A 14,055-nucleotide genomic window follows, 5' to 3' on the forward strand; every position below is an offset into this window, starting at 1 on the left:
ACGGACCTGAGTGTGCAGACACTTCAGGCCCTGCCCTCCTTCCTTCAGGAGTAGATGAAAAACCCCAACAGGGGCCCAGTGCATTCCTGACCAAAAGAACTCTAGAATTGATGTCCGGAGGTTGGTCAGGAAACTTGGGGCCGGGACCAGGGTGTTGAGCTGTTACCAGAGCGTGGACAGGACTAGTTGGTTAAGCACCAGTGCTCTCCCTCGGAGGGAGAGATATTGGAGTAGCCTCGTCCATTTCCGGAGCCGCTCTATCACCCCGCCTCCTAAATTTTGCCAGTTCTCTGGCGGAGAAGGGTGTGTGGCAGAAAGGTAAACGCCTAGGTAGAGCAGTGGATCCGCGCTCCACCGGATGGTCTGAAGCACGGGTGGGAGGGAGCTCACCTGCTGCCAGTCCCCCACCGCCAAGCCAGAGCTCTTGACCCAGTTGACTCGGGCGGAGGAGGCTGCCGAATAGATGGCCTGGCAAGCCTCCACCCGTGCCAAGTCCCCCGGCTCCTGGACCATGAGGAGCACGCCATCGGCGTACGCTGACAGGACCAGCTGCAGCTCCGGCTCCCGCAGCACCAACCCTGTCAACCTCCTGTGGAGGAGACAGAGGAACTCGATCGCCAGAGCGTGCAGCTGGCCTGAGAAGGGGCACCCCTGCCGTACTCCTCACCCGAAGCTGACTGGTTCGGTCAGGGTCCAGTTGAGCCTAACCAGAATGTCCGCGGAAGCGGACAGCACCTGGAGAAAACTCACAAACTGAGGTCCGAATCCAAACGCCTGCAGAGTGCCCAGGAGGTACCCATGGTCCACTCTATCAAACGCCTTCTCCTGATCAAGAGACAGGAGGGCGAACAACAGACCGTCTCTATGCCTGAGTTCCAAAAAGTCTCAGACTAGAAATAGGTTGTCAAAAATGCTGTGGCCCGGGACAGTGTAGGTCTGGTCTGGTCAGATCACGTCCGCCATCCCGGACCCTAGCTGCAGCGAGATTGCTTTCGCTACGATTTTGTAGTCCGTGCTAAGGAGCGAGATGGGACGCCAGTTTCGTAAATCGCGGTGGTCCCCCTTCTTCAGCAACAAGGCGAGCACCGCTCGCCTGCACAAAAGAGGGAGGACCCCACCCTGCAAAGACTTGGCCCAGACAGTGGCTAGGTCTGGGCCAAGGATGTCCCAGAACGCGCGGTAGAACTTCCCGGTCAGCCCGTCCATGACCGGAGATTTATTGGTGGGCATGCGACGGAGAGCTTCCGAGAACTCGGCCAGGGTGAGAGGCAGCTCTAGTCGGTCTCGGTTGCCCACGCTGACCATGGGGAGTTCCTCCCAGAGCACCCTGCAAGCACCAGGATTAGTCGGATCCAGGGAGAAAAGGCTTGTGTAGAAGTCGCGGGCCCTCCCACACATCTCCACCGGATCCATGAAGGGGGTGCTGTCTTCTGCTAGAAGGCAGGTGACGTGTTTCTTGGGCCCCCCCCCCATTTTCTCCAGGGAATAGAAGAAACGGGAGCCACGATCCATCTCCCGAAGGAAGCGGATACGGGATCGAACAAAGGCACCTCGGTCCCGATGGTCCTCGAGGGCCTGGAGCTCCTCCCGCTTCTCCCGGCATGCTCCGCAGAAGAATGGGTCCTCGGGGCTGGCTGCCAGACGCCTCTCCATCTCTAAGACCTCCCGTTCCAACTGCTCTATCGCTGCATTTCTCCGTCGGCTGGTGCCCCGGGTGTAGTCACGGCAGAAGAGCTTGGCGTGCACCTTCCCTAGATCCCACCATCGCCGCGCCGAGGGAAAGGCACGCCGCTGCTCTCACCAGGCCAGCCAAAACTCCCAGAAGGACGTCACGAAGCCCTCATCTTCCAACAGGCTGTTGTTAAAATGCCAATAGGCCGGCCCCAGCCTCTCTGCACGGAGGGAGGCTGTTATGGTGGCTAGATGATGGTCGGAAAATGGGGCCGGCCGAACGTTGGAGGAGTGGGCTTGTGAAAGATGGAAACCGAATAAATAAATACGGTCCAACCGAGAGTGGTGTGACCGATGGGCCTTCACCCGGAAAAAGGTGAACGTGGAAGTGTCATCTGGGTGGTGGTCACGCCAGACGTCCACTAGGGAGTGATGTTCAACTATTTCTTGGAGAATGTTTGCGGCGGCCGGGCTCAGCTCGGCCCCTGAGCGGTCCTGCTCCTCTAGGGTGGTGTTAAAGTCCCCTCCCAGGACTAGGCACTCGTGAGAATCTAGGGTGCCGAGGAAGTCGGACACCCACTGATAGAATTGCGGCCGTTTCGGGCTCGTTGTCGGGGCATAGATGTTAATAAGGTTGACCACGAGCCCCTCCATACGGACTCGGAGATGCAGCAGGTGGCTCAGCACGGCCTCAGTGACCCCTAGCACCTTGGGCCGTAGGTTGGGGGAGAACAGGGTCGCCACTCCAGCTTGCCGAATCGTGAAGTGGCTGAAGTAGACCCCGTCCCCCCACTCCAGCTGCCAGCTGTCCTCGGCGGTCGGATCCGTATGGGTCTCCTGCAGGAAAACCACAGAGTACCCCCCTTCCCGAAGGTAAGAGAGCACCTGGGACCTGCGGAGAGCCATCCTACAGCCCCCGGTGTTCAAAGTTGCAATAATGAGAGGCATCATGCGGAGGTCTGGGGGGTGGGGGTTCTTTGTTGGCGGGGGTGTTCGTGGCCCCCGGCGGGTCGCGCAACAATCCGTGACCCATCCCGTAAGTGAGTAAATCATCACGGAAGCTGCGGGCCCGCCCGTAGGCTGCGGCACCGTGCCTTCCTTTCCCTCTACCCTTCTTTATAAGGGCCCTTGTGGCCTGGAGGATTTGATCAAAGTCCCCCCATAGCTGGAGAGCTAGCTGTACCCTGTTGCGGGAGCCACGGATGTCTTCTAAAAACTGCCGCAACGCTTTTCGCAGCTCATGGGGGGGTGGGGTTGCGATTTCCTGGTTATTCCCTGGTGCGGCTCTTGGTGCAGCCTCGTGGTCCGCTGAGGCGGGCACACAGGGTGCAGACCACCGACGGGGTGTCTGACAGGCTAAAGTTATTAGGTCCATCTCAAGCCTTGAGGTAGAAGGGGATGGCGGAGGGAAAATTGCAGCTCCTAATGGTTCACAGCAGGAAAATGCAAAGGCTGCCCCTTGGGGGGGATCCGCAAAAAAAGGGAAAGAAATAACCCCAGGGGCAGCAATAGCATTGCAGGAGGAGGTGGATTGGGCAGGACAGGGGTGGGGGCAGGGGCAGAGGCGAGGCTCTCGGCTTCGGGAGGCAAGCAGCTAAGAGGTGACGCCTCCCGAACAGATTCAAGGGTTAAGGGGGTGGGGAGCTCCCAGTGATGCTAGGCGCAGGCTCTGTGGTGGATTTGGCAGCCACGGCGTCAGGTGGTGGACTACCTTCTGTAGGGTGCCCACCCGGAAAGGCGGTTAGGGGGAGGGAGCATGGGGAAAGGGGGACTGGGGTGAGGTTGCTTAGATCGAGGCCAGAAGGCAGTAGGTCATCCTCTCCCTGGGTGACCAGGGTCAAACCTAGGGCCTCGGTCTCCTCATACATGGAGGAGAGGTCATCTTCTGCCACCCCGGGGGTCTCCCCTCTGGCGCCCGCTATGACGGTCGCTTCGGGGTTCGCGGGGGTTTCGGGTGATATTCGGGCAGAAGGGGCTTCCTCAGGGGTCTCGGAGGGGAGATCCTACCTTCCAGTGCTATTTTGTCTTCCCCTCCCGACACCGGCGATGGATCTCACTCATGGGCATAGCGGAAGGCTCAGTGTCAGTGCCTCCCTTCCTGGTCTTCTGGGGGGCCTCCACATCGGATGGGTGCAGTGGAGCTCGAGCCTTCCACTTGCCTCGCTTTCCCTGGACTAGGGTCCAGCCCTCCATAGCATCGTCTGGGGGCTGGTTAGCAGGGGTTGTGTCGGGGAGCAGAGGTGATGGTTTAGGGGCTTGGGGGGGTAACGGTGAGGCAGCATGGGGGGGGTTCTCCTTGGAGCAGGCCCTCTCCTATGCCCGGTAATATCTTTGCTGCACCCTCCTCCATAGGCTCTGCTGGATTGTTAACAGCAAGGGCGGGGCTCCCTCGCTTGTCTGGGCGTTGCAGGGGAGGTGTCCCTTGGGCCCGGGAGGAAGCAGCGGTGGATCAAGCAGGAGGAGAGGTGGTTTCAGGTGCCGGGTGGCCAGGGGCGTCGGCGATAGCGGGCTCCCTGGTAGGGGACTAGGAAGGACCCCTCGAGTGCCTCTCCGTCACGTGCCGGCGGCGGCGGTAGAAGCTGCACTTGCCGGCCGAACGAAAGGATGTGACGGAGGGTGGGGTCCTTGCAGCCTAACAGGAGAGGGCTGATGACAGAAATGGGTTTCCCCAGGGTGGAGAGAGCGGGTAACAGGGCGGCATTGGATAGAAAAGGAGGGACGGAGGTCAGGACGAGGCGGACGCCCAGGTCCTCTAGCGGTTCCAGGGGAACGAACACCCCCCCCCCCCACCACCAGGCCCTTCTCCACCGTCTCCTGGGTGGCAGCCTCCAATGCTAAGAAAAAGACGACCTTCCTGTACATTTTGGAGGCCGCCACAATAGCCATGGGTCCTACCACCCTCGCCAATGCCTGAACATATGTCTCCACATGGGGTGAGGCAGGCACCACGAGACAACGGACGCCGTGCTTCCTGGTCATGGTGGGAAAGGGGCCCCGGCTGCTATTGATGATAGCAGAGGCGGTGGGTGGGCGAGATGATGAGGCGGCAGGCAGGGGGTTGGGGGGGCTGCTACAGCCCGGGCATACGCCCTGGGGGCTGAGGGAGGGACGCTCGCAGAGCTGGTGGAGGGAACAGCGGGGAGGGACGCCATAGTCGATGACGAGGCCACAGCGGTGGGGGCAGCCCCTGCCATGGAGGGCCTGGTGGTTGTAGTGGGGCCCTTTCCCTTCTTCACACCCTGGCCTTTCCGGCCAACTGGGGGGGCTCTCCTAGAATCTGGGGGGGGCGGTGGGCGTAGCAGTGGCAGTAGTCGCCCCGGTACCTCCTGCTGCTGATGCCCCAGTGGGTGCAGTGGCAGGTGTTTTGGCAGCAGTGGTTGGGGAGTGCTTGGAGGTTGGGCAGGGGGGTAGGTGGGGGAGGGGCAGCTGAGGTTGTTAGAGGGTCCTCACCCCTCTCATTCCCCGACATTGTGAGCAGGGAGATACGGGGAGGCACCAGAAGGAGGAAGGGGAAGGGGGAAGCAGATTAACCACTTCTCCCTGCTGGGCTGCAGGCGGGGGGAGGGGGGCCAAATGGGTAGGACTGGACAGAGGGAGGAAACAGGAGTTGGGGTCAGGTAGTAGGGGCAAACTGTGGGGTGGGCAGTCCGGGGAGTTGAGGGGGAACGTGGACCCACGCGCGTTTGTCCAAAGAGTCTCGTTTGGTCGGCTGTTGTGTCTTGTCCGGATGGCGGAATTCAGAGCAAGCAGCTGAATCCAGAGGCAGATGGCAAGTTGCCAGCAGGGACAGACGGCGGGGGGGCCGTGATGGCTGTAGTAGTGTTGGGCGGGGCACTGATGGATCGGGGGCAGCTCTGTGCCACACCCCCTGTGCCCCTACAAATGCAGTTAAGACACAGTCAAACTCCCCCCACACGAGAGTACAGTTCAAAAGTTACTCAGTCTTACGGCCCCCTCCACAATGATCTGTAGGTTCCCTGGGCGATTTCTCTGTTGGCTGTCTTCTCTCCCGGGCTTTGTGGAGCATTCCAAAAAATGCCAAGTACATAAGAAGAAAAAAATAACTTGTCGGTTAATTACGGGTCCACAAACGAACAGCAAACGGCTGGGTCTGGGGGCGTCCACTCCCCTTCCCCGGGGAGCGGGTTGACAGTCCTCCCCCACTGCTCCAGGGGTTTCAGCTGGAGCAGTAGCAGCGTCTGAGGGCAGGCGTGGGGGGGCTGGCAGCCGACCAGCACTCGAACGGCAGCAAAGAAAAACAGCAAAAAACAAAACAAAACGAAGAAAAAGCGTCTGGCCCGGTTGTTGCGGGGGGGGGGGGGAACTGAAGCAGGGTCAAAAAGTAAGAAAAGCCCAGGCCAGGGGGCTTTAGGAGAGAATAGAAAGCAAATAGATTAGCAGCAAGCGAAGGAGATCCCTTTTCCCTGGGTAAGGTAATAGGGAAGGTTCCAGAACAATCAGGACTAAGGAGGTCCCTTTTCCCTGAGTAAGATAATGGGTTGTTCCAGAGCAATCAGGAAGTTGCTGGAACCAATTAAGGCAGGCTTATTAGGACACCTGGAGCCAATTAAGAACCTACCAGAATCAATTAGGACAGGTAGGCTAATCAGGGCACCTGGTTTTAAAAAGGACCTCACTTCAGTTAGTGAGGTGCTTGCGAGGAGCTGGGAGCCAGAGGTGGTTGGGAGATGTCCAAGTAACCTCCACACCGGATTTTAGCATTGAGAGGGAAGAAAACAAAGTAAGAAAGGATACAGCCGTGGGTAGGAGAATGGATATAAGGAGGAAGGGCAGTGTGGATACCAGTCTAATAGGTTATACTGGCTGTAGAATGACCATGCCTTATCGGGTACAGAATGTGAGCGAGACCAAACAGCAAAAATTAAGATGTTTGTACACTAATGCAAGGAGCCTAGGTAACAAAATGGAGGAACTAGAACTACCGGTGCAGAAAGTGAAACCAGATATTATAGGGATAACAGAAACATGGTTGTCAAGGTTCCTCCCCCACTCTGAACTCTAGAGTACAGATGTGGGGACCTGCATGAAAAATCTCCTAAGCTTATCTTTACCAGCTTAGGTCAAAACTTCCCCAAGGTACAAAATATTCCACCCGTTGTCCTTGGACTGGCCGCTACCACCACCAAACTAATACTGGTTACTGGGGAAGAGCTGTTTGGATGCGTCCTTCCCCCCAAAATACTTCCCAAAACCTTGCACCCCACTTCCTGGACAAGGTTTGGTAAAAAGCCTCACCAATTTGCCTAGGTGACTACAGACCCAGACCCTTGGATCTTAAGAACAATGAACAATCCTCCCAACACTTGCACCCCTCCTTTCCTGGGAAATGTTGGATAAAAAGCCTCACCAATTTGCATAGGTGACCACAGACCCAAACCCTTGGATCTGAGAACAATGAAAAAGCATTCAGTTTCTTACAAGAAGACTTTTAATAAAAATAGAAGTAAATAGAAATGAAGAAATCCCCCCTGTAAAATCAGGATGGTAGATATCTTACAGGGTAATTAGATTCAAAAACATAGAGAACCCCTCTAGGCAAAACCTTAAGTTACAAAAAAGATACACAGACAGAAATAGTTATTCTATTCAGCACAATCCTTTTCTCAGCCATTTAAAGAAATCATAATCTAACACATCCCTAGCTAGATTACTTACTAAAAGTTCTAAGACTCCATTCCTGGTCTATCCCCGGTAAAGACCAGCATATAGACAGACACAGACCCTTTGTTTCTCTCCCTCCTCCCAGCTTTTGAAAGTATCTTGTCTCCTTATTGGTCATTTTGGTCAGGTGCCAGCGAGGTTACCTTTAGCTTCTTAACCCTTTACAGGTGAGAGGAGCTTTCCCTGGCCAGGAGGGATTTCAAAGGGGTTTACCCTTCCCTTTATATTTATGACAATGGTGGAATAGTAGTCATGACTGGACTACGGGTATTGAAGGGTATGTGCTGTTTAGGAAAGACCGAAATAAAGGTAAAGATGGTGGAGTAGCATTGTATATCAATGATGAGGTAGAATGTAAAGAAATAAGAAGTGATGGAATGGATGAGAGTCCGTCTGGGCAAAAATTACATTGGGGAAGAAAACTACAAGAGCCTCCCCTGGGATAATGCTTGTGGTGTACTATAGTCCGCCGGGATCTGATATGGATAGAGCCCTTTTTAATGTTTTTAATGAAGCAAATACTAATGGGAATTGTGTAATCATTGGAGACTTTAACTTCCCAGATATAGACTGGAAGACGAGTGCTAGTAACAATAACTGGGCTCAGATTTTCCTAGATGCGTTAGCTGATGGATTCCTTCATCAAGTAGTTGCTGAACCGACTAGAGGGGATGCCATTTTAGATTTGGTTTTGGTGAGTGGTGAGGACCTCATAGAAGAAATGGTTGTAGGGGACAATCTTGGTTCAAGTGATCATGAGCTAATTCAGTTCAAACTGAATGGAAGGATTAACAAAAATAAATCTGCAACTAGGGTTTTTGATTTCAAAAGGGCTGACTTTCAAAAATTAAGGAAATTAGTTAGGGAAGTGGATTGGACTGAAGAACTTATGGATCTAAAGGCAGAGGAGGCCTGGGATTACTTTAAATCAAAGCTGCAGAAGCTATCGGAAGTCTGCATCCCAAGAAAGGGGAAAAAATTCATAGGCAGGAGTTGTAGACCAAGCTGGATGAGCAAGCACCTCAGAGAGGTGATTAAGAAAAAGAAGAAAGCATCCAGGGAGTGGAAGATGGGAGGGATCAGCAAGGAAAGCTGCCTTATTGAGGTCAGAACATGTAGGGATAAAGTGAGACAGACTAAAAGTCAAATAGAGTTGGACCTTGCAAAGGGAATTAAAACCAATAGTAAAAGGTTCTATAGCCATATAAATAAGAAGAAAACAAAGTAAAAAGAAGTGGGACAGCTAAACACTGAGGATGGAGTGGAGTTAAGGATAATCTAGGCATGGCCCAATATCTAAACAAATACTTTGCCTCAGTCTTTAATAAGGCTAAAGAGGATCTTAGGGATAATGGTAGCGTGACAAATGGGAATGAGAATATGGAGGTAGATATTACCATATCTGAGGTAGAAACGAAACTGGAACAGTTTAATGGGACTAAATCGGGGGGCCCAGATAATCTTCATCCAAGAATATTAAAGGAATTGGCACATGAAATTGAAAGCCCATTAGCAAGAATTTTTAATGAATCTGCAAACGCAGGGGTTGTACCGTATGATTGGAGAATTGCTAACATAGTTCCTATTTTTAAGAAAGGAAAAAAAAGTGATCCAGGTAACTACATGCCTGTTAGTTGACATCTGTCGTATGCAAGGTCTTGGAAAAAATTTTGAAGGCAAAAGTAGTTAAGGACATTGAGGCCAATGGTAAATGGGACAAAATACAACATGGTTTTACAAAAGGTTGATCGTGCCAAACCAACCTGATCTTCTTTGAGAAAGTAACAGATTTTTTAGACAAAGGAAACGCAGTGGATCTAATTTACCTAGATTTCAGTAAGGCGTTTGATACCGTGCAAACATGGGGAATTATTAGTTAAATTGGAAAAGATGGGGATCAATACGAAAACTGAAAGGTGGATAAGGAAATGGTTAACAGGGAGACTACAGCACGTCCTACTGAAAGGTGAACTGTCAGGCTGGAGGGAGGCTACCAGTGGAGTTCCTCAGGGATCAGTTTTGGGACCAATCTTATTTAATCTTTTTATTACTGACCTCGGCACAAAAAGTGAGAATGTGCTAATAAAGTTTGCAGATGATACAAAGCTGGGAGGTATTGCCAATTTAGAGGAGGACAAGGATATCCTACAGAAGGATCTGGATGACCTTGTAAACTGGAGTAATAGGATGAAATTTAATAGTGAGAAGTGTAAGGTTATGCATTTAGGGATTAATAACAAGGATTTTAGTTATAAACTGGGGACGCAATAGATGAGACATAGATGAGAGGTTTTTTGCAGGAGTGGGTGGGTGAGATTCTGTGGCCTGTTTTGTGCAGGAGGTCAGACTAGATGATCATAATGGTCCTTTCTGACCTTAATATCTATGAATCTATGAAAGAGCCGTGCAAGAAGCTGAGAGTGAGAAAGTGTACTGCTGGAAGACTGAGGAGTACAAGCATTATCAGCCATCAGGAGGAAGGTCCTGTGGTGAGGATAAAGAAGGAGTTGGGAGGAGGCCATGGGGAAGTAGCCCAGTGAGTTGTAGACACTGTAAACAGCTGCAATCCACAGGGCCCTGGGCTGTAACCCGGAGTAGAGGGTGGGCCCAGGTTCCCCCCATCCCCCTCAACTTCCTATTTGATACAAGAGGTGGTGACCTGGATTATGAGTCCCACCAGAGAGGAAGGTCCCTGGCCTATCCCCTGACCCACTAGGTGGATCAGCAGAGACTGCGGGGATTGTTCTCCTCCCTTTCCCCATGCTGGCCAGTGATGAGGTTAGCTGAGTGAATGGCAGGTTTGAGCCACTAGCAAAAGTGGCCGAACTGAGGGCTGCCGTGAAGCTCTGAGGTGAGCAAATCCTCCAATAAGCACAGGACCTACCAAGGCAGAGGAGGAACTTTGTCACAACAGGTTCATAGAGAATAGGTCCATCAATGGCTATTAGCCAAGATGGGAGGGATGCAACTCCATGCTCTAGGTGTCCCTAAACCTTTGACTGCCAGAACCTGGGACTGGATGACAGGGCATGGATCACTTGATAAACTGCCCTCTCCTGTTCACTTCCTCTGAAGCATATGGCATTAGCCATTGTCAGAAGACAGAGCACTCAGCTACATGGACCATTGGTCTCACCCAGTATGACCATTCTCATGTTCTTATGCACACTTGGTCCCTCCTATTCTCTGCCTGTGACACACAATAGTCTAATCTCTGATGGGCTATAATACTTCAGTCTAATTTTGGTTGTTGGGGTTAGTGGGCGGATGCTGAATGGTGTTGGTGGCCTGTGATACACAGGAGGTCAGACAAGATAATCTGATGGTTCGTTCTGGCCTTAAACTTTATGACTCTCACAGCTACTGTTTCAGGCTGTTTGCAGACAAGCAAACATAACTCCATCAGTTTACACTTTCATGTAGAAAGTTTTCTTTGAAACAATACAGCTAGAAATACTGGCCTAAATTTTTAAAAGCGATTTTGGGTGCCCAATTTGAGCTACCTTAAAGGGGCCTGATAATTCCCAAGTGCTAAGCACTTGGCTTTTTAAAATTTCTTACTTTTAGTACATGAAATCACTAGTCACTTTTGAAAATGTAGGCTGCCACTGATTTAGAAAATGAAAATTCCGTTTTTAAAGCCAAATTTTGTGACACAACATGGGTTTTGTACCCAGGGCCTGATCCAGAGCCCAATGAAGTTAATTGAAAGATTCTCGTTCACTTCAACAGCTTTTGGCCCAGAACCTAATTATGAGGATTTATATAATACTTTAGACCCTGTTTTGGTACCATCAGGGAATGTGTTTAAAACAATTTAAGTATCAAGTTACTTAAGCAGTACAAACTTTACTAAGCTTTTAAAAAGTCGACACTATTTAACTTAATGTAAGACTTTAGACAAAAAAAAGGAATAATCTGGTTAAAATTAAAGACGTAGTTCAATATAATGTGGAAAAGTATTCAAAGAAACATAATTTGGGGAGGGGCAGAGGAGAGTCAAGTTAAAAACTGATACAATTTTGTTTTCATTAACATTAAAAATTAGATGATTTTAAACAAAATTATAGCTTTAAATCTAACAAACTGATTTTCTTCAAACATGTTGTGTTTTATAGAATGTATTGAATCCTAAAAGCCAAGCAAAGCTGGAAAAAAAGTGATCTGGCAGAAAAAGAAGTGGACAGAAATTATTTTTAAAATTTTCATTATGGAAATAGGAGTGAACATGAAATGCAAGTGCAAACCCCATATTTAAAAATGTTAGCCTACATCAATTATATCTAATTTTAAAAAGATTTTTTTAATATTACCTTTTCCTGCAAATGCAAGTTGTTACGTAAATGTTCTTTGACTTCTTCGTCTGTGTCCCTCTGTGGAAAAGATATAAATGTGTTTTATTTCTGTTTGATATATATCTTATAAAATTTTTTGTATGAGATAAATTCAGAATATAGAATAGATATTAATTCAGGGTACTGCCACATAACACACAGTTTTGGTTTTTTTAATTACACAAATTGTTGGGAAAAATATTTGGGTTCAATGTCCAAAAAAAGAACTATTTAAATTGTGGCCATAAATCATACACCAGATCCTGAGGAGAGTTAAGCGTCTGCTAAAGATCTCTCAGGATTTAGTCCTAAAAGTACACATATATAGAAGGTTAGGAGAAACTGTGGGAAAATTGGAAGTTATATGTACGCCTCCACATTTTATACCCTGCAAATGTGTATTTTACAGATACAATTACCCTATCACACACTGACATAGTTAATTTGAACAAATATTTAGGCATCTATGTTTCAAAGTTTGGCTTCAAAAGTTCAATTTTACTATTTTACTAAATTATTGTAAAATTTAGACTTACATGACTGTATCTAATCTTAGCCAAAGAAATCAGCTCTTGATCTCCAGGAGTGCACATATTCAAACCAATAGGAAGCATCTTTTTAAGTGCAGCTACAATCAAGGATGTCTGTATTGAATACAAATCCCCTCTACGCTTCAATTTCTTTCGCTCTTGGTCTTGTCCTCCAGACTACAAGTAAAAGATCCGTAGGTAACTGATTATGTAATTTACCCCGAATTACATACTTTCCTTACACACAAAATGATTCCTCACTGTTCATGGTCCAACCAGCCTACAGTAATTGATGTAGCTACATTTTGAATAGTTAGAAGTGGTAAAATAAAAGTGAACTGTAGAGTTTATGTGGAAAATGTAAAAAAAACAAAAACAAAAAGAAAACTTCCTGCTATGCAATAATGTGATAGTAATACTCATTTTCATAATACTAACCTATGTATGTGCATACATGTAACTATAACTTCTGGGTCTTACACACATCTTGAATCAGACAGGCACATGTAACTAAAAACTGATTCATAATTATAATAGACTGCTTGTTTGCATTTTTAAAGAGACAATTCAATTCCTGTTGCTTAAGTTTTTATTAAGGATTATTCCAGATAAGATTTTCCAAGGTCTTAGTCCTACATACATGGATGGTGCTAATCTGCATTGCTGCTGCCTGAGAAAGATTAAAATCTAAAAGGCACAGAATTCAATTCAACCAAACAATAAGGAAGTGGTGTAGCTGTAAAACAGGACTGTGCTGGCTGGGTTGTAGTGTAAGCAATTCTGTAATGACATCAAACTAAACCATCAGCAGCTTTGGTCACCGAAGGTACTAGAGAAAGGTTGTCCTAGGAAAGAGAAATGAACACAATAGAATAATATTTGATCTGTCTAACCATATTAAACAACGTGAGATGTTATTTAAAATAAAATATTAAAAAAGCATTTCTTCTTTGGATTTAAGATAGCAAATCAAAGCTCTTAGCAATAGAATTGTTTATCATAAAACAGACCCATATGGTTAATGAGCTTATGGTAAATGACGACAACCACCACCGCAACATAAATAGCCCAATCCTGAGTTCCAAATCTAGACTAAATTCGCATTGAATTTAAGGGGAATTTTGCTGGAGATTAGAGCTCAGGATTGGACCTTCAGCATATGAAAAACTACAAAGAGCAGATGCTTGCACTTAACCCTCCACATCCTCCTCTCTCTGTAAATGAAATGCTAATGCCTATTGTGTTCATATTATACTGTACAAGTTACATGTAAGGATACAGTAGAGGCCATTAAACTACATCATCTGCCAATCATTACCACAGTTACAATAGATGATATCTACTAGAAGAATAGAGGAAAATGGTAGTAATCTATATTCCACTCTGTAGTAAATTTTGGCCAAATGCTATCTTTCAAATGGTGACCCCTGTATTTGCAGGCAGCATTACTTAGACGAACTGTTTAGCAATTCAGAGGGTACACAAAGTGGATGTGGTTGCCTTTCTTAAGGAACTAGAAACTGCAAGAGAGTATTTTGCCTTAAAGCTTTGCTTTTGGAAGTGCCTTAGAAAAAGTTTTCTATAGTAGCATTGTTGTAATGGCACTATATTTACAATGACATTATTTGTACTCTACTTTGATAGCAGACAAACGAATGCCACAATGTATCACTGGGAGCCAGTGGCGTCACTGTGCCTCTTAAATATGGGAGGCATCTTAAGAAGAGGAAGCCATATTTTTTTTTCTCACCTCTATTCGTGGGAGGGATATTTTGCCCATCAAAGTTTCTTTATTTTCAATTGTAATTGAGAGTGGAAGGTGTGTGAGAGTAACAAAT

General features: G+C 48.2%; 1 protein-coding gene across 13 annotated transcripts in view; it reads right to left on the minus strand.

Annotated features, from left to right (window-relative positions):
* Nucleotides 1-14,055, minus strand: part of RYR3 (ryanodine receptor 3) — a 581,512-nt gene that overhangs the window by 94,519 nt on the left and 472,938 nt on the right. For all 13 annotated transcript variants that reach the window (XR_012159473.2, XM_073348839.2, XM_073348831.2 and 10 more), the window contains 2 exons: nucleotides 12,224-12,394; nucleotides 11,667-11,726 (listed from right to left, as the gene is read on the minus strand). Coding sequence is in view for 12 of the 13 variants with exons in the window: in XM_073348839.2 (XP_073204940.1) it covers nucleotides 11,667-11,726; nucleotides 12,224-12,394 (231 nt within the window). In the remaining variant the exon portion in view is untranslated. The remainder of the gene's footprint in view (nucleotides 1-11,666; nucleotides 11,727-12,223; nucleotides 12,395-14,055) is intronic.

This window comes from Lepidochelys kempii, chromosome 6, assembly GCF_965140285.1.
Source record: "Lepidochelys kempii isolate rLepKem1 chromosome 6, rLepKem1.hap1, whole genome shotgun sequence".
In the NCBI taxonomy this organism is placed as follows: domain Eukaryota; kingdom Metazoa; phylum Chordata; order Testudines; family Cheloniidae; genus Lepidochelys; species Lepidochelys kempii.